The 26508-nt window shown below is 38.7% G+C and overlaps 1 protein-coding gene and 1 long non-coding RNA gene across 11 annotated transcripts in view; one reads left to right on the top strand and one right to left on the bottom strand.

Annotated features, from left to right (window-relative positions):
- tlcd3a (TLC domain containing 3A) overlaps nucleotides 1–23305 on the top strand; it is a 40407-nt gene extending 17102 nt beyond the window's left edge. For all 10 annotated transcript variants that reach the window (XM_044371721.1, XM_044371722.1, XM_044371720.1 and 7 more), the window contains 4 exons: nucleotides 140–226; nucleotides 3850–4069; nucleotides 10667–10762; nucleotides 14098–23305. In XM_044371721.1, coding sequence (XP_044227656.1) covers nucleotides 140–226; nucleotides 3850–4069; nucleotides 10667–10762; nucleotides 14098–14403 — 709 coding nt within the window. In that variant the 3' untranslated portion in view covers nucleotides 14404–23305. The remainder of the gene's footprint in view (nucleotides 1–139; nucleotides 227–3849; nucleotides 4070–10666; nucleotides 10763–14097) is intronic.
- Nucleotides 22008–26442, bottom strand: LOC122996143. The gene is made up of 2 exons (XR_006406937.1): nucleotides 26184–26442; nucleotides 22008–24953 (listed from the first exon to the last, which is right to left on the bottom strand). It is a non-coding gene; the product is annotated as an uncharacterized LOC122996143 (long non-coding RNA).
- Nucleotides 26443–26508: the final 66 nt, after the last annotated feature.

The following is a 26508-nucleotide window of genomic DNA, read 5'->3' as shown; positions in this document are numbered from 1 at the left end:
CTGACCCTGCCTTGGCTAGCATGGCTAAAAACATATAACATTAATGCCCTGATTTTGTATTAGATACTGTAGATGTGGAGTGTGTTGATTGAATATTCATGAATGTCTCAATCTTTCTATGTGTCTTTGTTTTTCTCAGGCTGGTGTCCTCCATCCATGCTGTCATGGCGACCACGGCAGGAGTCATCGTTGTGTCATCGTGCCGGGGCAACGTTATTAATGACAGGTTAGACATCATGTCATCTATCCCCAAACTGCTGATAACGTATACGTCTCTGAATCCCCTCACATGTTTTAGATTTCCCACTCAATTATTACACATTCTTAGCTTCACCCACACCCTCAGGACCAAGTCAGAAGTCTGGGTAAGATCTATAAGACTCCCTATTTTGACATACACACTCAAACAATGGAGAAGCAACAGAATGCCATTTGATGAAGATGAGAAAGGTCTGAGTTTATGCAGATGTCCTCTAAAGCACAGGAGCAACAGCCTGGTAACAACCGAGTCACATTCGTATTGATTCCTTCAAATAAACAGAAAATTATAGTTGTTTTCTCCTCCACTCAACTACATGAAAGTACTTGAAAGAGAATTGAAGACAGCTTCATTGGCATGGTCAACGACTCATGTAAATTACATGCTCAGTGCTAACATGCCTGCAAGCAAAGACATTGCCTGCCTCTTTTTATCTGTTCGCCTGAACACAATGTTAGCATTGTGTATTTCTTTTAAGAATCAGCTTACTTCTTTTATTCACATGTTCTTTCCCACTTACACTTGATTGATTTTTTTTTTTTTTTTACCATATACTTCACTTTTTGGTGTGATTTTAAAAAAGAAAAAAAGATGCACAAACATGCACTCATATGCTTATATAACTGAACCGTATCTCTAGCCATCTTGTCTCTACAGTGTAATGGCTGTACAAGGTAGGAAACACGCGTTACCTGTGCACCTATGTACATTAGGATGGTCCATGGTTTAGGCTGCCCTAAATATCCATGAAGAAAAAACTATTGTACCACCCTGCCATATCTGCACTAGAAAGTGTGCTGCTAGTTTTTTTTAGCTAGAAAGTAATCTGTAGAAGGAAATGCTAGCAAGTTTGAAGGTCTACAGTAATGACTGCAATGCTTTTTTTGAAAGACATATTATATGTTTCACCCCATGACAGTGGGTAGATGTCCACTGAGAAGGGGTACGGGTTCCTCAGTGCTCATTTTTAATAAGGTCAGGGTAATAAAAAAGTTAACTTTGCCTTTATTTCAACAAAACACATTTTCCTCCACATTCTTCTCCGGGACAGTCTGACTGTTATTCAACCGTTTTCATTTAAGCCTTGCCTCCAGATCAGCCACCTGGCAGCAAGTTAGCGTTAGCATGGCGTTAGCCCCCCTGTGCAGTTTATGAAAGTGTGACGCTAAGCTAATGCTAGCCTATTAATCCTACTGAGTCAGCGGCCAGACCTGGGCAGGCCCAGTTTCAGGCTGCTAATCTCCACCGCCCCTCCCCATCACCCACAGGGCTTAATTCCTCCACAACGCTGCTCAGTTCTGCTGTCCTGTGACGTGCTCAGGGCCTGGAGCTTAGCAGACACATGCTCCGCAGTCAGGCCCATGAATACTCTAATACTCCATCACAATCTGTCACTTCATTTAGCCTTCATTGCCTCAGTTGCAACAACTATTACAAGGTTTGGCAGCTGAAAAAGCTCCAATACTTAGGAAACGGCATATAATATGTGGAGTTTGTCAGCCTGGAACATATTATTCCTCATGCTAATCATTAATAGTTTTGGTGTTCATGTTGTCACACTGAATAGCTACATTGACTAACAGACAGCAACATTGCTACAGCGAAGTCAGATGGGACAAGAAACACAAACAGACAGATGATCAGACAGGTTTTAAACAACTTCACAATTTACAAACAGACTTCCTGGTTCGAGTTTGACCTAACATATTCGCCATATACTTGCATACACAGTTTTTTTTGAGCGACTGCTACAAACATTTTGAGAGTGCTCAGAGCCCCAGTGATACTAGATTTTTTTAGACTTCCTATTTTTGAAAGTTTAACATATCTGAAAACAATATATCGGGCAATAATATTCTTTTTTGTTACGTAAGCTTGATCACTGTCTCTAAACTGCCTCAAGCATATAAATGTCTTGCATTTCTGTACTACTGTTTCTTGTTACTTCTAGTATAGGCCACGCAGATAACGATATATATCTGCACAAAGTAAATTTTGGCCCATCCAATTTATTTGTCTAAATAAACCCCCAAATAAAGTGGTTTATAAAATCTGACTAATTGTTGACTTGTTTAAAACTTGTTTGTCGTCTTTTGCTGTTTAACTCTGAATTTGCAACATTGCCATGTTCCCAGATCTCAGCAGTTAATGCTCTGACTTTAGTGAGCACATTGTCATTGTAACCAACAGAGACAATTTCCAAAGATACAAAACGAGGACCCAAGTTGTAGTAAACTGTAATTATCTTGTAGGTACACACAAATCATGCATAATTATAACTGCTATAAATGCAGTAATGTACTATTCAGTAGCACAAAACAGTCAAACAAAATTACTAATCATGTATCCTATAGAATATAATACAGTATCAGTCATTACTACCTTGAACTTATCCCAAAGCAACTGTCTGATCATTTGTAACGTGCAGCACAGAGGCTGAGGAAGGATGTGTGTTGGTATACACATATTTTTATGGGAAAGGCCTTATCAGCAAGTTTCAAGAGTGTTTCCTCTGTGTATGCTTAAAAAATTTTGTCATTCTTCACAAAATCTTCATTTTGTGTTTTCCATTGCCCTTAATACAACAGATATTTTTATACTACAGAACTGAGTCGTGCAGCATTCATTCCACCCCGAGCTGTTTGTTGTGCCTTTCTGCTCTTAATCTCCATCCACTGACCTTAAGAGCTAAAGAACCCAGTGTGAGGTCAGAGGTCAGTAGCTCAGCTCTGCCCTCCAGCTTTACTCCGTTCTGTCCACATAATTAACCATCACCATAATCTGTGCTCATTAGACTGCTGCAGCCATCCAAGCTGTTTATTATACTGTATTTACATACGCCTGCCTTAAAGCCCTTGCATGCTTATGGGAAGGAGAGGGAAAGCGACTGTCTGCTTGTGTCTACTCAAACTGAAACTAAAGGTAATGCAGTTTACCATCAACTGCATAGCCTACTGGAGCAAAGTACATGTTAATGATATTATTTAAACCTTAACCTAAACTCATAAATGACTGTGAGATGGCCCATTTGATCTGCTTAGATGGAGTGTAATTATATGCACATTATATCTAGGTGTAAGGCTATTGAAAAACAGCCATTTGCGTATTTTGGGCTCAAACATGTACGGATGTATTTGAGAAGTTTATATTTAGAGGAAAGAACAAGAAAAAGAAATGAAATCCAGTTAATTTCAGCCTCAAGGGCTGATGGGAGTCTGTTTTCAATGCTTTATATATATTTTGTATGTATGTATGTATGTATGTATGTATGTGTATATATATATATATATATATACACATTTTTTCAATTAATTGATTAACTGCTTGGTCTATAAAACATCAGAAAACTGAAAAGTTGTTATCAAATGTCTTGTTTACTACAATGTTAAGACAAGGAAAAGCAAGATATTGAAACCATCAAATGTTTGGAGTTTTGCTTGAAAATTGACTTGAACCATTAAATGATCATCAAAATAGTTGCAGATTAATCGATTAGTTGATTGACAGAAAATGAATTGACTGATTGTTGCAGCTCTAATAAAGATGTAGATAAATAAATATCAACATTTATTTTGTCTTTTCCTCCTCAGGCACTGGCTGGCCACTTACTTTGTCATCTGGTACGGTGTGCCCTACATGACATACGACATCTTCGCCATGTACCTCAGCCACTACCACCGCTTCCGCGTCAAAGGGCACGAGGAGTACAAGCAGCATTCACTGAGGACCATAAACTCCTTCGTCCGCAGAGAGTTCCTGCTGGTGCTGCATCACATCGCCCTACTCACTATCCTGCTGCCTGTCACACTGGTAAGGAGGGGGAGGGAGGGGTGGGTGATGAGAAAAACGAGGTAGACATTGAAGCAGCGTTGATGAGGTCATGTTGTCTGTAGTCAAGACCAATAACTTAGGTTAGGGATTTCAGTGGTTGACCGTTAATCGGTGAGAGTGAGCTCAGCCCTGAAATAACTTTTAAAAACACACATTTACCGAAAGAAGTGTCTCCGACATTGACAGGAGCACCAACCTGCAGATACAAAGAGACATGACGGATCCATTTTACCAGCCTGCACGGCGACTAGCAGCTAGTTAGCATGGCTACAATCATTAGCATAGCCGTGCTGTGTTGTGCGTAGCCCATAGACTGTATAAAAATAAGGTGTAGCTGCACCGTGCTGGGCAGGTGACAGGTGTGTTCACGATGTTTGTGTGCTCTGAAAGACTTAACGGGGCGGATATAAAGTCACACGCCTGACAGACTGTTAGCCTATCATGCTAATGCTACAGTCAATCTGTAATAACAACATAGATGTTACTTTGTTATCAGGCCATTATCCAGTTGGTGTGCTGAATGATAGAGACCGATATGCTGTCACTCAGTGTGGTAGAGGGCAAGAGACTGAAAGAGCTAGTTCAGTACCTCAAACCTGAGTACGTTATGCCTTTGAGAGCTATTGTGACTAAATGCATTGAAAACAATTTGAGGTGAAGAAGGATGAGCTAAAAGTCAAGCTAACCAGGGCAGACAAGCTAGCTCTCACCACCGACTGCTGGACAGCTCTCACAAGTGAAAGCTATATCACAATTTTTCTTAAAAATTAACCAGTTAGTTACTGGTTAATGGCTGTCAGTCATTTATATATATGATGCAAGCAGTACTGACAGTGATTGCCCCCAATCTTGCAGCGCTGGTGCTGAAATGATTTGCATCACAATCTCTATCAACACCGTTTGATTACTGGCTGTTAACTAATAAACCGGGATCATATATAAACACAGCAATCGCAATCGGATATGGGACAAATCAAGCGGGCTGAGATCGCCAAGAAAGGGAGGTCTCAGCTCGCTTCCAGTCGAACCCTGGAGCAGTTTGTTTGCAGCAACAACACAATCAACTCAAGCAACCGAAACAACTGTCTCATAACTCTGAATCATACTCCATCAGCCCTAGTGATGAGTAATAAATCGTGTTCTTTTCATACTGTCCATTTCCAGTAATGCGTTAGTAGTGTGTGCTGTATTATTGTGCATTTTCAAAATCAATCCTCGCTTCAAACTGCATTACCTCCTCATGATTATTTTAAGTCCCAGCGAAATGTAGAATACATTTTCCCAGTTTTAATCCTATGTCCTTGTGTTAATTGTTCATTTATTTCTTGTTATATGCCAAATATATATGAAAAAATTAGTATCAGAGTATTTTTACATCAAAATCCCTGTCTTTTCTCTTCCTGTAAAACAGTTTCACATGTTTGATGACTCATCCTGCACTCAGGGGTGTTTACAAAAGTTCATCCAGTCAAATGTGACTTTGGGCAAGTAGCTAGCCACACCGGTCATAGTAAACCGCACTTCACTGTTTTATTGGTCGTAGTAACTAACAGAGTGATATGGAAATGGATGAAGAGAGAGTTGAAGAGATGTGTGTTTGGATATCAGTGGGCAAAAAAAATTGTTTTCATTTCCAAAACAATGTGGCTGAAGTCTAATTCATTCATCTCTCCCTTGTCCTCCTCCTGATCAAACAGGTAAGGGAGGTGTGTGTGGAGCAAGCAATCCTCTGCAGCTCCACTTAACTTTATATATATATGTAAGCCCACCTCTTTTTTAGCGATCCAATCAAATGCAAAGGATTTAATTAAATTCCTCTTGTAAATGTACACCACTTAAATATTCTGTTTCACTGGAAATACACCGTACAGAAGCTAAAGATGCTCTAACTTCTGTTTCACTTGGACTTTAAGTGGCACCAAAAAAGTACACATGGTGTTCACAGTCATGGATTACCTATCAAGTCATATTTGAGTCTCTGCAAGTCAGATTTCAACCTGAACTGAAATAAATGGACCTAGAGGCTGCTTGGAATGTAGCAAAAAAAGTGATACGATTGCAAGTAAAACGTAAAAGATACATAACATGATGTACATCAGCATGCAAACGCACTGATCCACCTGGTTCTCAAAACATCTATTATCCCGCTCATCTCAACAACATTGATTACACATGGTTTGAAGCTGCTTGTAGCTTATGAATTGTACTAATTATAGAGGTGTTGGGTACATGTATGAACAATTCTTTAACACCAAATCTTCAAACTGAACTGACGATATAGAATCGTCTTTATCACTGACTAGTTAGCAGTTTTTCACCTCACTGGTGACTGAAAGCTGTTTTCAGCTTAGCTGTGATATTAAGTTTGTTACCTTCTGTTTAGAAGCGTATTAAGACTGCAAAAGCCACAGAAAAATTTCAATGTATTAACTCTGTTGCAAGTAATTGGCAGCTGAGCTACTAACCTTATAAGCAGAGTTTGTATTGTTTATTATTATTGTTGTTGTGTTTAACTAAATGCAACAAGTTTGAACCAGCGACAGACTGAACTCACTAAGATAGAAGTCAGAATCAAAGCTGAATGTCACGACGGTATGAACGCTGATGTACATACTGAACAAACTACAAAGTCAGTGACCTTAAATGTTTGAACTGAACTGAATGAAGCGATTCAACACACAACATTTTATTCATTTGAAAAATGTCCCTAAATCGCAGATAGTGAGTTGGTACCCTAAACTGTCATTTCCACCTGGATGGAACGTCCTTTAAAACAGAACTTAGACCAGAAAGTGACACTAAAACTATTTAATGAAATTACGCAGGTGAGTTAGTGGCTCCTTTAGGGTAAGGTATTGGAGTCAGTATGTTTCAACCATAGACTATATATAAAGATGAACGTAGTAAGCAGGGTTTGAACTTCTGTCTCACACAACTACTTCTATTACAACTGGATGACGATAGTGTGCCTTTATGCAAAATCCTGGTACCTGAAAAGTGAACTCTTGGTCAATCTCAAACGGTGGAGTTCTCAGCTTTATGCAGTAGAAAGGACCACTTGACTGATTTTCTGTGTGGTTCATGGGAGGAAACAGGTCCTCAGAGTCCAGCTCAGTTCAAAGGATTAACAAGTCTTCAAGCCTCAAGGGAGTAAATAGCAGGAAGGGAAAGAGAACAGTTAACTGGTAATTATTGATTGCTTTCTTTGAAAAAAAATAGCAACAAATTATTCTTATTGATTTATTTTACGTCCTTGAATTGTAAGTGTTGGAGGGAGGCAGATGCAGTATGAATGAGCAGGAAGGGAGAGTGAAAGATGCAGGTTGTTTTCTGAAAACTGAAGCCGAGCAAAGATCTCAATGTACATAAAAGCATCAAAGCTTGGAAAAAATATCTTAAATGGGTAATTATACAGTCAGTTGTTAAGCGAAGGCAAACAAGGAAGCAGGCAACAAAAGAGGAGAGGTACTGTGCACCAGGATGACTTTTTGTGTAAGATTAACCAGCATAACAGTAAATTGGAGACCTACTTAAATGTTACACCTGAGTTCACGGTGTCAACAAAGAAAGGTCCCGTAAACTCAGTCCATAGAGGAACTTGACAGTTGTAGTGTTGAATAAATGAATATTTTTAGTCTAAATTTGTATTATAATTCTATTTATTTCATCACACACTAGACTTTGCTTGTTCAGGAGCTCGCTACAGACCACCTTCAACCTGCTACTACAGTTTATATCCCATAGGGTTTACAGAAACATGCACCAGAGCTACTCTCCTTTCCAAGTAGTATCCCAGGTTAGCAGGCCAGGTGCAGTGGAAACCCGGCCCTTTTGTTTGCAGTGGCAGTCACTTGCAATATGAGATCACATTACCCTACATTATTCAGCCGCAGCTGCAGTCATCCTCTCTTTCTCTTAACTCGCCACCCCTCCCTCCGGTTTTCCTCTTGTTCCCTCACTCATCAGCTTTATGCCACTCTGGCTTGCCCGGGTAATACATGACCTGGTATACTTATCCAAAAAAACTGTTTGGGAGGACAATGACATGCAGGAGAAGGAAAAGACCAAACCTTTATGTGTAGATTAAAGCAACTAAGTTGAAATCAAGCAAAAAGTTTCCCAGCTGATTTCAGAAATACGTTGTTGCTTCAATGTTAGAGTTAAAAAAAACATTATTCTGTATTTTTCTTATGATAGAAACCCATGAAAAGACCATAACCAACAATCTCTTAGTCAGTCTCTTGATACCTTCTGACTTTCCTGTGGCACTACAAGTACATTGGTTCCTTCCGAAGACAAAAAGGACACAAATATACAGTTTCATTCAGTAAAAGACTCAGTAATTTCCTAAAACAGCCAGGCACTGTAGTTTTAAATATGCATAACATAAAGTTACTCAAACAGGAGCAAATAATGTATTTGTTGGGGATTATTTTCAACCGCGAACTTGGTGTGCAAGTGAGTTATTTACGGCAGTGGAACAGTGTACTAATAAGTGTAATTAAGAAGCATGTCACCCACATCGTTGGTTTTTGGGACGTCAGGGGATTAGTTGACAATAAGAAAAATCACCAGACTTATCCTTTAAATTGTATCAGTATTAAAAGGCCAATAATAATGATAATAATAATAATGATTGATAATGATTAGTTGCAGCCCTGTTTGGGACCAAATAACCAAAAGAAAATGAATGTGACCAGTATAAAGTGTGTCTGTCACAATGTTTGTGGACTCACTTTAGGAACAGGAGGAGAAGCTCAGAGTGGAACCATCTCTCCTGAGCTGGATGGGGATGGTTGGGGCATCAGATCAGGATTCCTTTGAGAGGCCACCTTGTGTAGGTATTCAGGGCAAGTCCAACTAGGAGGAGAACTAGGGGCAGACCTAGAGTACCTGAGATATTACAAATCAGACCTTGGAAGGTTAACGATACCCCAGGAGGAGCAGGGGAAGAAAGAAGATACGGCTGTCGAGAGGAACATCATTATATTTAAGCCCTGTACTGACACTGGTTTACATGATGGTGCAAGGTGTTGAATCAACCTCAGTGGTAGTTAGCATGAAATAGATTTTATGTTCATGTCTGGTTAGCTAGTGGTTAAACATGACATTTTATGTGCACACAGGAGAATAAATCTCTGGACAGATGGTGAGCATCAAATGCTAACAACCACAGATACACCTATTTTTGTCAGTGGCTGCAGGCAAACTGGCAGTTTGAACGATGCCTCATGCAGAGACTTACAGTAGTATAAAGGTACCACATACACACCAAGGTGCAGGTGGAGGTGGAATGAGGTAGCCAGGTAGTTGGTTAGGCGTGGTGTAAAGTTCCCCTCTGTGGTCTCAGTCATTCTTTCGTGGCCAGATGGCAAGGCCTCGTCTGGAGCCACTCATGCTTTATTCATCATCAGCACACAGTAAGCTAGGCTAACAGACAGCACTTGTCTTTTGTCTGGAGTCCCTTTATCCATCTAGACTGACTCACCTATTCTAGGATGGCTTCTCTAACCTCACAGCACCGTGCAGCAGGTCAATATTTCAAAGCTTAATTCATTACTTATGTACAGGACATCACTCTCTCTGCCCTGGCCGGCCTCTCTTCCCTTTTTGCTATCTTGAAGTTGTGGTGGTGTAAGACATTTGCCTCTTGTGGTTGTGGCATTACACACACAAAAAAAAACATAGAGATTATCTGTCCAATATTGGCAAAAGGATTTTACTCAACAGCTTCTGGTTGTCAGTTTTAAATGTAATCTGTTTGAATCTGATTTATATTGAAACATGCTCAATATGTCTGTTTATGTGGACGTATGTTTGCTGTCTGAAAGTGAGGACAGGACAATTTTGGACTCTCTGAACTTGTGGTTTTAAAGATACCCCGCCCCAGTAACAACATGCAACTGCAGGTGAGGCAAGCAGAGTCAGGGTGGGTTAAAAAAAAAAAGTGTCAGTGACATCTTTCAGGTACACCAAACCCCTAAAGTGCTGCTGTTGATTGATAACTGAAGAGTGGTTGTCCAAACCTTCCTTCCACAACAAATCCACACTGACAGTTCTCTTCTGACAGATGTAACACAAAACACTACAGGGCAAACTTCTATACAAAACTAGTAAAGGAAAGCTTTTTATTCAGGCTATATTTTTGTTATTCAGCTATCAAACAGATCAAAAGGATTGGCTTTACAGAGGACTAATGACCATGTGAACCATATGGCAGCCTGAAGGGTCGGTTTCAGTGAATCATTTTAGTGTCACATGATGGAGTAAAGGCTGATTCAGAGGTTTTTACACCCTTAAATTAGTATGTAAAGGATAACATTGGATGGAGCAATTATACTTCTGTATATTTGCCAACAGCAGCTTTATTCCTAAATTGTGTCAGAATTAGTGTTAATCGATTAATCAAAACAACAACAAGTCAAAACCTGATACTATCGCATGTCTTTTGAAACCTCTCTTAGCATATTTTCAATGAGACCGTTCCAGAAGTCGTCCTTGAATGTCAGCTGTGTTTTTTCCCTGCTCGTGTTTGTTTGCTCACTCCGTGTGTGCTCTTGTTTGTCTGTTCCTCAGTTCTTCAGAAGGGACCAGGGGGATTTCTTCATCGGTTGCTTGTTTCTAACAGAGCTCAGCACACCCTTCGTCTCCTTGGGGAAGATACTTATTCAGGTGAGACAGCGTGTACACACATGCAAGCATCAGACACAACTAGGAGGTCATACTTATGTCGTGTTTTCTGTGCTTTTTGTGTAAAGAGAACATGTAGTGTAAACATTATATAATTGACACTGACAAGGCCACCCTTACTTTGCCAGACAGGTTTAACCCCTCCCCCAAACAGCAAATGTCCAATCATAGCTTAGCAATCTTAAAAGTGGAGGGAATATATTAAAAATTATCTGTTGGTCTGCTCCAGGCTGCAAACGTTAGCATATCCAGGTAACTAGCTCACTAGTAGTAACATAGTGTTGCTTCAAAGGCCGAGAGCCTATCATTAACTACATCAGTTTGTCAGGTTACATGTTCACGACTGTTACATCCATCTTGTTGTATTTCCCTCTGTGTGAAAGCCAGTCCTGTAGGCTTTTTTATCAGAGTGTAGGCTAACGTTAGCACCTCTTTCCTGCTGCTTTTGGGGAAGTTTGCACTCCAGCAGCCACAGCCAATGTTCTCCAAACACCTCAATATCTCATCCTAAAAGCATTTTCTCTTGTTACATTGAAAGCAGAACCTACAGTTTTAAAAATATAAACAATAAAGCAGATATCTAACCTCTGTCTTATGCACATAAGCTAACAAGCTCTACACTGTTATATAAGAACAATACTGTTTCTATATCTCCATATCTTCTACATGGATCATTAACTAGTGAGAAGGCTGACTTTTGCCCGGGGACATGTAGCTTTAGCCTCACTCTTTTAGTAGGATATCATATATCATGCTTACTGATACACTTCAAAGCAACACAACTCATTTGAAGATGTGACCTCTGGCTTTGTGAAATTGTGATGTGCATTTTTCACTATTTTCTGACATGTTATAGACAAATTAATGAATCAATCAAAACAGAACTGCTAGATTACTTGATACTGTAAATGTTTGTCAGTTGCAGCTCTAGATTGTTTACTTATTAGCTTAAAAGTAATTATAAGCTCTCACTTTTTTTCACACATGTGCCTGCTAACGTACTGTATTAGCATGGAGGCTAAAAGCTATGAGGCACCAAGCCGACCTTAAAAACGTACAGCTCCACCTACTGAGAAATAAACAGTCAGTAGTCTGTGTTCCTGTTCCAGAAATCATCACAGAAAGACCAACAAAACAAATTTATAACACATTTAGCAATAAATAAATATGCTAAATGCATGCCAAATAGGCTGGAAAAAGCTTCCAAGTGTTTTCCCTTCAGACATCCCTTCATGACACTTTAAATATGATTACACAATGTTCAATTGTAACGTCCCCAAATACGATTTAAAGGTTTATTCAGTATGTAAATAATTGATAGGCAACTTAGTGAGACTTCGGGCCAAATGTTACAGCAGGATAAATGTAATTTCCCTGAACTGTCAGGTGATACATCACCTTGAATATGTGTGATTAGTTAATGTCATTGTCTTCAGGACATTGTCGCCAACCTAATGTGAAATGATATTTTCCTAGTATAAAATAATTAATAAAAAAATCATTTTTAATGGATTTTCAGAAATACACAAATGCTGTCAGAGATACCTCAGATTTATGTGAAGCTATCAGTGTAAATGATAAAGATGCATAAATGGTATTTGATATCTGTAAATAGGAGCTGGACTGCAGCGGTTCTAAAGCCGTCTTGTTATGACTCTCTGCCCGGGCACAAGAAATTCATTCATCATTTTTCTTATGCAATTCCTTTTCAGGTGATATGCAGTGCTTGCATCATCAAAAACCACAGTACCTCCATTTCATTTGGGATGTAGCTTGTCACTGTACCATCAATAATTAAGGTGCATGGCTCACCAAAAAAAGAAGAAAAAAAAAAAGAAGCAAACATTAGTCAGTAGCATTTAGCTAAGAAGCTATGGCACTGTTTACTCTCCCAGTCTCCACTGCAGTTAATTCCTTTATTGGTTCCACCCATACAACTGGCAGTATATCCTGCATGTTGACAAGCACGTATGTGCTGCATCGTCAGAGGCTCCACGTCTTAGAAAAGCAGTAATCTAAGAATAGAAGAGCCTTGCTGTGTATCTCAGTAAAATCACTGGACCGTGAGCTTCCAGGTCTTTGCTGACATCTGGTGTCAGCAGAGAAAAAGAGCAAAGCAAAGCTCCATTGCTCCTCTGTCTTCAAAAAAACGCTGCCCTCCTTTGGACCAGATCAGCACTAACAGAAACTCTGCCAGACATTTTTACTGCTCTCAACCGCAGCGTTGATTCCTATTGATTTCTGTTGTGCAGACCAGCGTTCCTGCAGTGTTTCACCTCAAAGATAAGAAGAAGATAACTGAATCACTTATGATAATCATTGTTAGGTATGACTCAGGAAAGAATGGTGAAGAGGTACCAATAAAAAGGTTATAACAAAAACATAATAATATACTATTTACTATGTATTACCATGTAATCTAAGAAATATACCCTAACAAATAGAGCTGCAGCTAATGATTATTTTCATTATCTATTTAATCTGATGATTACTTTCTCGATAAATCGATTAATCATTTGGTCTATGAAATTAAAAATTACTGTTACAGTTTCCCAGAGTCAAAGGTGACATCTAGAAATGTCTCAGATATTCCATTTACTATCATGTATGACAAATAAAAGCATTCAATCATCACATTTGAGAAGATGAAAACAGCAAATGTTTGGCTTTTTTGCTCAAACAATGACTCAGATTATTCAATTATCAAAATAGTTATAGTAGATCAAAATTACTTTTCTGTCATTTGACTAATCTATTAATTGCAGCTCTACTAACAAATAAAATAAAGACTGTAGTACACTATATTACCACTATTTTAGAGGTATCATGTCATTAACTGAAGTATTAGACAAGTGGGAATTTTGACCTGTTGGTGACGCTCAATTAAAAGTCAGGAGATCCCCAAAGTCGTTAGAATTAATCCTCTGGGGACCATGAATGACTGCACTCAGTTTAATGGGCCAAAATATTTCACTGCAGACCAACTGATGAACACATCCTTTAACAGATATTATAATCCATAGATGCAATGTCAGCAGGGCAAGCAGACTTTAAAGATCTCATGTTTGAAGACATATGAAAAATAAAAAAGAAGTTAAATACATATTGTACATGATTCTGCACCGTGAAGCTCAAACAACCAACTGAAGGAACAAGAAGAAAAACAGATTTTTGAGTGATGAAGGACTTAAAATAATAGCTGCCCATGATGATTTAAAAAAAAAAAAAAAGCTACTTTACCAGCTTACCTTGAAATGTTGTCTTCATCCATATCCTCTTTCCACCCCTCCCCGTTTTTTCTTGTCTCCACACACCAGCTCAGCCTCCAGGACCTCTGGCTGCACAAGGCCAACGGCGGTATGGTACTACTCACCTTCTTTATTTGCCGCATCGCCCTCTTCCCCTACATGTACTGGATGTACGGCCACCACTACGGCATCCCGCTCTACAGCGTGCCCTTCCACCTGCCACTCTCCGCCAACCTGGGCAACTCTTGCATCCTGGCGCCGCAGGTCTACTGGTTCGTGCTGCTTTGCCGAAAGGGCTACCGTCTGTACCAGCGTAGCCGTAGGCCAGACTCGTCACCTGTGGCTGCCGTCACTGACAATTCTAAGGATGATTGATATCCAGTTCACGAATGCTCGCTCAAGCCGCACACTCAGCTACTAACGCAACTACTTCTGCAAAGGCACTAGTTTGACTTAATACATTTCAAACCCCACCATTGTACTGTAGTACACCAGGACTGCCTGCACTCCTTGGCATTTTCCTCACACTTTAACTCCTCAGTTAGAAATCTGCTGCCTAAGTGGACCTCTCCACCAATCCAATTCTACTACTGAAGTTTGATGATTTAGGTTTTTATTGGGTTTGGCTCTTGCCTGGATCTTGTTGAAGTGCTACGCTGCGTCTGTCTACATTTACAGCACTGAGGAAAGAGTGAAAACGTGGAGTAAAAGCACCAGAAACTGAGGAGGCGCTTCCATGGAAAGAAGTAATCTTATCTATTACTCCTACTGTGTTTACAGCCTCTGCTGATGTTGAGGGTCTGCTACAGTGTGTGTGTGTGTGAGTGGCCGTTACAACAGGTTGTATTTATTTCTATGGTTTTGCTGTAAGAGTGATGTGTCGGAGTTGCGTTCCCACCTCCCGTTCATTCACTTATCACGCAGACATGAAGGGTTAGGGGGTGCAAATTTAGGTAGTATTAGAAGGAAAAAATGTGAGGAACACATGTGACCTCATTCACATTTGACAGCTAATTTATATTTTGTTTGGAATAGCCTCTTTTTTGTTTATACCCCATTAATGTGATAGGTTCTGACTTTTCACCCCTGCTGTTTTTTTTTTTTTGTTTTTGTTGTTGTTGTGGTTTCCTATACATCATCATGTCACCATGGCATCAGTTTGCAGCAACAATCCCATGTTCCTCACCGTGACATCCAGCACAGTTTTAAGGCCCCGGCTCATTTATTCCCAGTAGCCGTCCCCTTCAGTAAGACTTTTCGTATGCGCAGTGTATCCCACAGAAATAATGCTGCATCCATATTCCATGGGAAAGATTGTAAATACAAGCTTCCTACTTGGAAATATTTTTTTACTGCCGGTTGAACGTTTTCAGGAATTCGGTTTGGCAATAATTCCCAACGTCTCGAGTTGGAGAATGGCGGCACCATCACACTCATGCTTCATTCTCACAAATTGAAGATTTCCATCACATAAGTCACTTTCATGGTTGCTCGTCTTGAAGTACACGTCAAGAAATAAGTACATGCTGGATTTTGGTTTCCTGTGACATGACATCAACCTAATCACATGGCGAAAACTACACACCGCATTGCTGACAATGTCTGAATAATCACGTAAAGCCGATATAAGGCAAGATATAGCCCTCTGATAGAAAATGTAGTATATTTGGACTAATTCAGAATCAAATTTCTGCTGTATTGTGTCTGTATCATTTGCATGTATTTACAGAGAAGAGGGCAAGTTTATTTTTTGCTACTGAGAGACTCATCTTATGAATCCAAAATCTCTTGTTAGATGACACTGGAGCGTTGCAGCTGCCGTAGAAATGTTGCCTTGCTGACAGCCGGAGCTGATGTGGAGCAGCTAGGGACGACACAGTCACTGAGGGTCACTTACGGTCAAATGTCCAGTGGAAAGTCTGTCAGATCTGCCCATCAGACCTCAGAGGGGGGTGATAAGAACATGGTAACACCTAATGTAGGTTTAGGTCAGATGATGCCTGGTTGATCTCAGGGCCAGGTCAGAGCAATAACTTACACCGAGGATTGAAATTTCAGAGCAATTCGCCACAAAAAAAATCAAGTAAATCAGGAGGTATTGTTCCTGAAAAGTGTCTGTAACATTTGTAAGAGAATGAATGACATCCAGTTACTTTTCTTTGAGGCTCTAGAGATTTATATGCACTTGTGTATGAGGTGTTAACACAGGGCTATAATGTTTCTAGAGATTTACATCATATTATAGTTTCATCACAAAAAATAGTTTTTAAAATCATATCTAAACTGATAATCCAGACATTGTTGCTTGACTTGAGAGGACCATTTTTATCATGCAAAGCTATATTTAATTTCTGTTGGAGTCACAGATGCAGAAAGACATTTATCTTAGAGGCATTTATGAGAGAAAATCAATGTCACATGCTTCACTTTTGAATACAATTAAACAGAAGCTATTATTTTCAAAAAAAAAATACGCTACAGGGTTAGTTTCACACACATTCTAGACCCTTGGATAATACTCTTGGTCATATAAGCTTTATAGTGAACTAACTGATTCAGAATGCATTAATGGGCTTTTTTCTGTCCTGCAAATTTAATCTATGCAAAAGGGGCTGCCGTGCATGTATACAAGACTAATGTCAAGTCATATCAAATTCAAGTCTCAGTACGTTGCTTTGTTTCTGAATGTTTTGGGACCCTACGTTTATTTCTACTGTACATTTCTACGGGGACTCCACACCACAAATCATCACACAAGTCTCGTGTTGCATTCCAGTCGAGTAGGAAGTCGAAAAATTGTTTGCTTGTTTTTTTAGATTTACCTCACAGGTGCTTTGATGAATTCAAAATGAAGTAGTGCTGAATTAACAAGTGTATATTGATCATTATTAACAATCTGTGTAAAGATCGTAGAGTACTCATTTACAACAGCGGCTCAGTTGACAAATCTGACTGAGTTTCCCCTGTTCGGATGCTGACCAGAAAGGGCTGTCACCTTTTCAAAAAAAAAAAAAATCAAGTTTGAATGCAACTCACATACCCTCAGTAACCCACAGACTTTTGTTGCTGTGTGTAAAGGCAGTTGCATTTTTAAAAGGCAGCTTAGCTACTTCTGACAGCCCTAACTTTATCCGCCATTTTTGTGTCTTTGGTTTTGAAATCCAAAATGTCCAGACCACCCAGCACGGTTCACTAGTTTCCTCCATTTTCTGTAATATAGAGAAAAATTGCCGACTTTACTGATAGGATTAAAATGACGCTTCATTTCACAAACATGTGGTGCTTATACACTGTGAATTTCAAATTCAGACAAATCATTATGGCTCAAATAATCTTAAAAAAAAATTCAAATAGTATTTCAACTTTCTAGTAAAAAAAAAATGACAGTCTTTCAATTTTCAAATACATTTTTTTTTCTTGTAGGAAGTCAAATTTTCAACTTTCTGGCATATATGGAACCATCAAGACTGCTGTCTGATGACTGAGTCCAGTGTTGCACTTTTGGGTTCTGCCGTGTCATCATGCCCTATTAGTAGGGATCTGATTAGTTTCAGCACCCCCTGAATAGCGAACACATTGGTATCCAGCACCTAGTGGGAACAGAAGTGTAGGGAAAAGGTGATGAGTCATCTTGCTGGTAGCCTGCCTGACCAGCAACGTGAGGATGAGGGAGTAAGGAGAGCTGGGCTGCTGAATGATGGGTTTGTTTGTCTGGCTTGGCTGGAGACCAGGAGAGTGCAGGGCTCTTTTGTCCGTGGCTCACCAGGCCACTGTTACTGGAAACATCCCAGGCTTTTTGTTCTGCTCTCTGTCTTTCTTTCAGCTGAGCTCTCCCACGGTTTTTCTACTTTCCCGTCCAGCCTCGGCCTCCTGCATCCACTTGTCTGCAGGGATAAATGAAACGTTGGTTATCTATGACCTCCAATCACCAGGTCTCTTGGCTGATGTGTTCTGCAATGATTGAAAGTTGCTGAGAGAGTTAGCAGAGCAGAGTGAGCCGCCCCCCCCCCCCCCCCCCCCCCCCCCCGGCCTCTCTGCTGCCATCTGTTGTCAGGATTATCTGCTTGTCCAACTCAGCAGTTTAAAGGCAGGGCCAGTCAAGATTAGTAGGGCTAGGTGGGCATTTCCTATTGATACTGTTCATATCTTTTTATGTAGTTGCTACCTTGAGATAAATTAATCTCAGTTTTCAGCCACCTTGACCTCACCCTACACCAAATACACTGGAAAAACTGACATATATACGTTCGTTTTAATGCTTTTGGATTGGTTTCACAGAAAAATATTTGAAACAGCATGTAGACCATGATGAGACAAACCTTTTTGAGGAGGTGGAGTAGTTCCTGACTGTAAAATAAAGTCTGTCGTAACAGTTTGAGCTTGACTTTCCCTAGAACTGCTTCATAGCTTTTCAAAAAGTCAATGAGTCACTGAATTCGGTAGGTTTATTTGACAGACAGTTAGGGAAACCGTCCAATAGAGGGAATGTAATTGGAGGTAATGTAATCGGAGGTTCACTGCGCTGGATCCGTAAGATTTTAACAGCGGTCTCTAGATGTTGCTCTAAAATCATGGTATTAAAACAGAAAACCCAACATTGCACCCCCTTTTTTTTTCTCCTTTAGATTTAATCATCAAAAGTTCCCACTTTTTGATTGCAACAGCTTTTCTAAAGCAGTTTGTTCTTTCTTTCTTTTCATCTTTGGCCTGCTGGTAATTAAGAAAGCTAAATTATATATTTGTTAGTGTGTGTGTGTGTGTGTGTGTGTCCAAAATTCAGATGTTATTTCTGTACTTCCAACATAACATTCATATCAAATCTAGAGACACTGACTTGCCAATACCTGATTAAAAACAAACTAACTAACTAATATCCAATGAATTGTTGTAACCAGAAATCAGCCCAGAGGTTGTTTCATTGACCTGACTACAGTGTTTAGTTCTTGTGAGGTTCATATCCAATTAAGGGACGACAAGCCACGTTAATTCCACTGCTAGGAGTCTGGATCACTGCCACATACAACAGCATCTGATCCTTAACCTGCAAATCCCTCAGTAAGACACATGAAAGGTTCAAAGCATGCGGACTACACATATATTAACAGGTGTATTTGTCACTTGATAGATTATTAATGTAGGAAGTCTTAAGTTCATCCTCTTTGCTCAGGGTTTGATGAAGTATGATAAAGTTGCTAACACATGTATGTATAATGTAGAGGTTTATTGTAAGATGATGAAACTGAGGTTATAAGAGTTATTTTGAACATGATCACATCTAGAATGGTATGCTGTTTTCTTTTCTATATGGTGTTTTTAAAGCATTTTTTTCTTATTGATTTTTCTTCTATTTATGCTTTCTGACATGGCTTGTGATACTTAACTACTAAGGGTTGGTAAACCAAAGACTGTCAGGCACTTTAGTTAATCATAGTAACTGTTGTGATATATATAAAAAAATCTATTTGATTTTCAGTATTTTAGACCAGCTTTAGATTGTTTGACTTCATAGCTGAGTGACCCACTTCTCACACATAACCCACATAACTGCCCTCCAGTCTTATCCTCTTTCTTTTGATCCCAGGAAGTGACCAACTTGTTGGGTTTGTGATGGATGTTTCCTCTGAAGATATATTGGTGGAGGAAATGCTTGCTTGCTGTTTAGTTGATTCTCCACTAACACACACCCTACATGTTGCTTGTGTTGAAGTCACTGACATTTTGCTCTGTAATTTTAGCTCATTGGTTGTGAAACTACATAATGCTTTTTTTTTTTGGCCACACTAAGGCTAAAAAAACGTTTGATTCTTTCCTATCCCTTGCCTTTATCAGCTGTTGGATGGGAATATGGATACCAAAATTAGCAGGTGTATACGTTATCGTATACTGTAGCACTACAGACTACATGCTAACACTTTATCTTACACTGCAGAGTGATAATAAGCTCCAAGCTAACACTGGTACTTAACTTCAAGCCATAGACTATATAAATTTCTAAATACTGTATATTACAGTCTATGCTGCAAGCCAACACCTCATCACATACTATTATAGCTGTCCCCATGCTAACATATAAGCATAGGCCTATGCTAAGTGTAGCAACAGTTGACTTCTTGCTAACATTACTATTAAGTATTAGCATAGAGTGAGATTTCACTCTATGGTAAAACTTAAGCACATACTACTGTATGTTGAGTGGTTGTAAATTAAATGCTAACACTATCTTTTGAGCTATAGTAGGCCCCAAGATAACACTTCATATACGCTAACTGGCAGTTTACTCCACGCCAACACCTTATCACATATCATGTTAGGTAGTAGCAGTTGGCTCCATGGTAACATGTTAGCATAGGCCTATGCTAAGTTTAGCATTGGTTAGCTTCTTGCTAACATTATTTGAGTGAGATTTTTCTCCATGGAACCACTTAAGCACATGTTACTGTATGTTGAGTGGTTGTAAACTAAATGCTAACACTGCATTTCAAGTCGCACTAAGCTCCAAGCTAACACTTCATATATGCTAAGTGACAGTTGGCTCCCTGCTAACATGTTAGCATAGGCCTTCGCTAAGTTGAGCAATAGTTACTTTCTTGGTAACATTATTTTGAGTGAGATTTCACTTCAAGCTACCACTTAGTGATAGAAGGCTTCGTGCTAACACTTTAGCATAGGTCTTCACTACATTGAGGCTACTGACGCTGACATTTTAGTATCAGCAATCACTGACGCAGCTGCATTCTCATTTGAAGATATCTTTAATCAGTGTTTTGAAAAGCTGGTGCATGCTCCTCTGATTTTATGCCCATAGTTAAAGCTAAATGGGTATCTGCTAGTAAAGATTTTTACACCTTGTAATTATAAAACAATAATTATTTTGTTAGCTTATTATGACGTCAACTCCCATGAGGTTTTGACAGCCCTCTGGTGCGTCTAAAGACACATCTATGGGCGATGTTGCTTGTCAGAAATGCAGATTAAAGAAATCATCAGTGAGAAGAAGCATTGAGGAACAGAGGAAATAATAAATGGGCCTGTTTGCTGTTTTGAAGCCAGCAAACATCTTTGACAAAAGAAGAGCTCCCTAATACACTGTTTGGATTACATTTCATGAAAATGTTATCATTTTTATTTTGTCTAAAAATATATGTGAAAATATCTTTTTAGAGATGTAAATAGCACAATAATCAACAGCAATTTTGGTGTCTATGTTCTCATCATTTAAAGGGTAAGTTGACAAAGGCACATATTAATTCCTTTTTTACTTTTACATCCAAAAATAACAAACCAGTATACTGAACAGTATGAAGATAAGACACATTTAGATCATACATGTGTCTGGAGTTGCTGTGGATTGATGAGATGTGAATGGGGATGATAATTGCATCCTCCCCCCCTCGTGGCACTTTTTGTATAATTTAGCTGCTTTGTATTTTCACATATGCTTTCAGGGTTGTTCCCTTCTTTGTGGGTAGTGACAGGATTTGGGCTGGGCTGGTGGTGGGGTGTAAGGCCGAAATTAATGAAGTTAGAACGGGTTTAAAAATTGTGGCCTAATGCTACGTTCATGCCATGTTAGATGTAAATATGAGCTGCTGGATGGACAGTAACATGCTGGGATCAGACAACACAATATCATTCCCAAGAGTTGCCTGTGGAATAAAAATGAGCGTCAGGCCTGACAATTGCTCTTTTTATTCCATGGAGTGTGTCATGCGGAAGGCAAAAAGACTTGCATGTCTGACATTTTTGGCCTTTTCTCGCCCAGTTTGACAATTTCTACGATGTGTTTGTGATTTTGACCCAAAGGAGCAGAGAGCAACAGAGTTAGTCCTGAAATCGACCCCTGGCACCTTCTTTCCAATCACCTATGTAGGTCACGCAAAGTCATGAAAACTGGCAATGACTGATTGGGGTCCAATGTACAGTCTGCGTTGTTTCTTGAATCTGACACAGTAACCATCTTGAAAGGCAAAAATACTGTGTAGTCTGATCCCGGCATTGTTACTTATTACAAATGGAACATGTAAGTTTTTTGAAGTTTTTTTTTTTTTTTGCCACTTAATTGATATTAATTGCAAAATGTTTCACACAGAAAGAAATGCACAGAGATCATTAGTAAAAGGATTTTAAGTTATAATCACACATATACAGCTCTACTGACATCTAAAGTGACTTCTGCTTCACTTTGTTCATTATGGATTTTAAATTTATTAATAAATATAATTATGAGTGGGGTGTTCTATTGATTTTAAACGTCAAAATTCTGTTAGATTTGCTCTGATATGATGTGAATGCGGCATTAGGCTGATGGAAAATGCACAAACGTGACTGAAACATTTGAGCGTTCAGATTTTTTCTTTTTAATTTTTTCTTTTTTTTTGGATGAGCTTGCGCTGCAAAAACTGTGTTGCTGGGACTGATTTTTGATCTGTGGGCAGTGAACCAAATTTGGTCTCCAGTGCCTTGTGAAGAATCTATTTGTGATACCCACAAAACAGAGTGTGAAAGAACTAAGATGGCAGGCAGTGTTTACAGGTTGTGGCTGTATTTATCATGTTTATCAATGTATCATCATATCCTTAAACTCTCATTATTTGTTTCAAAAATCATATTTATATTTTAACAGGTTGAAACTATGTGAAACAAATTGCTATGCATTTACTGCTAGAATGAGAATAAAAACCTGTCCTGTGATCCTGTTGAAATTATTAGCAAGTTTAAGGCCTTTATATTAATATTTTGTAGTATTTCATATTTTGTAGCATTTAAATCCCATCATTTTGTTTTTCTTAATGGATACACATCATTTAAGGTTGATACCCTTTAAATCGCAGATATATTGTAGTCTTGACTTTGTTTGCTGTGTTTCTGTTGTTTGTTTTTTAGACCTGTCATCTGTTAGTTCAGTGGATGTGTTTTTGGAGATTTGAATCTTGACCTGCTGTCCATATCACTCACCGTTCCGCCATATGGGTGTGTAACTGACTTAAATGCAGCACCTTCACAACCTTTAACACTTCCTGCCCCATATTATTTTTGATAGCATTCTAATTTTTCATACATATATATCAGGTTTGATGCATCTGTCCTTTTTTGTAGCGTGACCCTTTTTTTGAGGAAATTTCCTATCTGAAAAGAGACTGGACTGTTTTATGAAGAAAAAAAACCAACTTAAGACTATTGTAATGATGTAAGAGGAGTTATGTACTGTAGCTGCAACTTGTGAGTTCAGAGCACCCCTTTAAAATTCAATAAACTTGATTTGATAGACTGTTTTGAACAAGTCTCAGTTTTATTTTCCTTGTCTTGTTATCTGTGTCTCTGCAAATCTGAAACTTTTATCCAGATTGACAGTTTTCACGCAGGATTTATTTTAAAAAACCCTGAAAAGTTGGCTAAATATCCAACAATCAATGTGAAAAAAACTTATTTTAGTATTATTTTTCAAAAGTTTAACACTCAACAAAAAGGGGCAATGACAAAAAAACACACCAACTGTCATCTATCAGATTCAGTTGTTGCTAAATCCTGATTGGTGCAGTGAAGTATGTGACATCATGTTTTTCCAACTGAGACCCGCCCACTTCAAACCGTTCAGAAGAGCAGAGAAAAACACAAATGAAGAAATCCCTCATGTGAATAACCAAAACTGTTACAACTTTGTGAGAATAACATATTTTAATGTAGGATCCAGTTACACACATAAGAAGATGATTAAAAAAAATAAGTTTTCAGGGGCCTTTAAATTTGTTTTACATTATTTTTTAGTATACAAGGATATCATTAGCCTGAAAATCAGACTGAAATACCATTTCGTTTCACTTCATTCATTCAGCCTGACCGTGCTCATGTTAGCTGATTTCTGTTCGGAACGGTATTTTATTATGTTTTGCCCCATAACCAATAAGCAGAAAGGGATTTATCCAACAACCAGTGTCATTTTCAGTCAAAACAGAGACTGCAGTTGTGGTTTCTAGGAACAGTTTTTTCAAGACGATTGAAGAAAAACGTTGATTTAAGAGTGTTTTTTCTTATGAAAGACCAACACCAACTTTTACAAATGTGTCTCTGTTGGCTCTGTAGCTACAACGGAAGACAACGTCCCCGTTCTTAATCACGCCCACAAAGCTCTGATTGGTCGATTGTTTCTCCAAATAGTTGAAACAGTCGTCAATGAGCACAACATCAGATATATTAAAATCGCTGAGCAAATGGGAGATGCAGACGGCGAATTAGAGGTCTGCAAGAGTCTGTTTCGTTTGTTTGTTTGTTTTTTCCTCTAGAAAGGAAAAATGACAATAATACTAAAAATATTGTCAATAATGTTTGTGGAAATAAGATTATGTAGTCCCCATTATTAGATAAAGTCATGTCATGAATATTTATGCAAAAAGGGGTCACAATCTATTTCTACGTGCATGCCATGCAGCAGAATATCATAGCATGCACTAATCTAGAGTTTTAGTGTGGAAACTAACACCTGGACCAGTAAGACAATAACACATAATATATGTGGTGCTACAAGATGTCAAAACTTCAGTATTTTTAAAGGTAAAGACATTTAAATGGCCATCGTGAAAGAATTTGAGGAACAAACGGAGAAATAAGCCCTGAGTCCACTGTCATCATCTCTGTGTGCTTTAAATAAAAGTAATTTACATTTTCTGCTCACACGTTTTCCTCTTTTTTTAAAAAAAAAATTAGTGTGTGCATTAACAGCGTGTGTATGTTCTGCGTCTAGTCATGGTGTAGTTCTTCTTTCGGCTGTAATGTGAAGTCACGGCCACCCGGAGGCACTGTTGGCTCAAGCCGAGGCTGAGCTGCTCAGCTGCTGGACTGAAGAAGATCCTCCTACACAGAGAGGTGGATGGTGGTGCTGTAAGATCATCCTGCGTCTCTCTTTCTACTCTTGTCATAATCTGCTTTAACTGAAGGAGAGAGGACACAAATTTCATATGTTTATCTGGTCAAAATGTCCAAAATGCTTCTTGCAAGTGTAAAACGAGTTACAATGCTGAAATCTGTGGGTAGAATAAACCGGACTATATTTCTTAACATTTTTGGCTAAATAGCAACCTACAAATAATTACCATAGCTTTATTATTTGAAGTTATATATAATCTCAGCCCATGCAACAACATGTTACAAGCTATTTCACATGAATCTTTGAAAACTTTGAAGGCTTATATGACCTCCTGAAGTCAAGAAAAACACAGAAGTGGGTTTAGACTTAATGTAAGTAGGAAAAATATCAGCCTCCATTAAAAGATGAAATGCAATCTGAATTCGTCTTTACGGCTCATGTGGATATCTATAAATTTCAGGTTCACTGTAGTGTGACCTTGGGTACTGTAATGTATTATTTTATACATTCATCAATATCTGCCTATTCTGAGTTTGCCAACGTTGCAAGTAACGAAAAAGGAAGGAGTGTTTCATTGTCTTTTCAGTATTCCTGTGGCCACATCTGTAAAGTTATTCGCTTACTGTTAAGAGTGGGAAAACGTGCTATTTTCAGGTGTAAAGTGCTCTGCAACTTAAACAAAGCACATGCAAATGGACAAAACACAAGAAAATTAAGAGCACATCTGCAACATTTTGACATGGTGTCACATTTAGGAAAAAACAACAGCTGAAATTAAATAAAATGCAAGAAAATTAAAAAAATACATAAAGAAATGTAAATGTACAACACCAGTAAACACATAAATGCTGTAAGTCATACACAACTAAAAGTAACGTAGATGCAACACACTGTAAAGTGAATTCCAGGGGACTAGATGAACAGATGAACATGTCTGGATGCACGATTCTGTACTGGCAAATGAGCTAACGATGTTTATTTTAGTTTTAACATTACTGGGGATATTGCTCTATACCTAATATAAGCCTTTTAGTAATTACTAGCGTTTTCATCTGTTATCTTAATGCAACATGTGTTGTCAAAGTGGCGAAGATGTTTTTATTTACCTTTTTCAGTCTTGGATTTAATGACAAAAAAAACAGATCTAAGGGTCTTTAGGTTTTAAATGTTTAATTACTACATGCCAGTTTCACACACTAGGTGTGTATAAGTCCTCAAAGAACTCTTCAAATCTTAAATTCAAAATCATCAAGTTGCAGTATAATATCACAGCTTTAATCTAGAGATACATTACCTTGTTGAAACAATTTTTCAAAAATCTTTGCCTCTTCCTTGTGCATCTTTAAAGTAATATAAAAATATCCCTTGTTGCTCAGGTTATGCTTTGTTACTGATCTAATCTTCCTCTTGTTCAAGCTTCTTTAAGAATAAAATTGGTCTTCTCTTTGACTAGTGGAAGTCATGACAGCGCCCCAGAGAAACTGCAGTCACACTGTCTGCTATCAGTTTTATCAGCAGCAAAGACAAGACAAAAACATGAATAATACTGGCCCCTCCCTCCCCATTTGATCTTTTCCCGCCCCCTTTACGTCCCAAAATACAGAGTCGAACCTGTTGCT

This window comes from Thunnus albacares, chromosome 13 (assembly GCF_914725855.1).
Source record: "Thunnus albacares chromosome 13, fThuAlb1.1, whole genome shotgun sequence".
NCBI classification, from domain to species: domain Eukaryota; kingdom Metazoa; phylum Chordata; class Actinopteri; order Scombriformes; family Scombridae; genus Thunnus; species Thunnus albacares.
The sequence above is the reverse complement of the archived record's forward strand: the minus strand, read 5'-3'. Positions and strand labels throughout refer to the sequence as shown.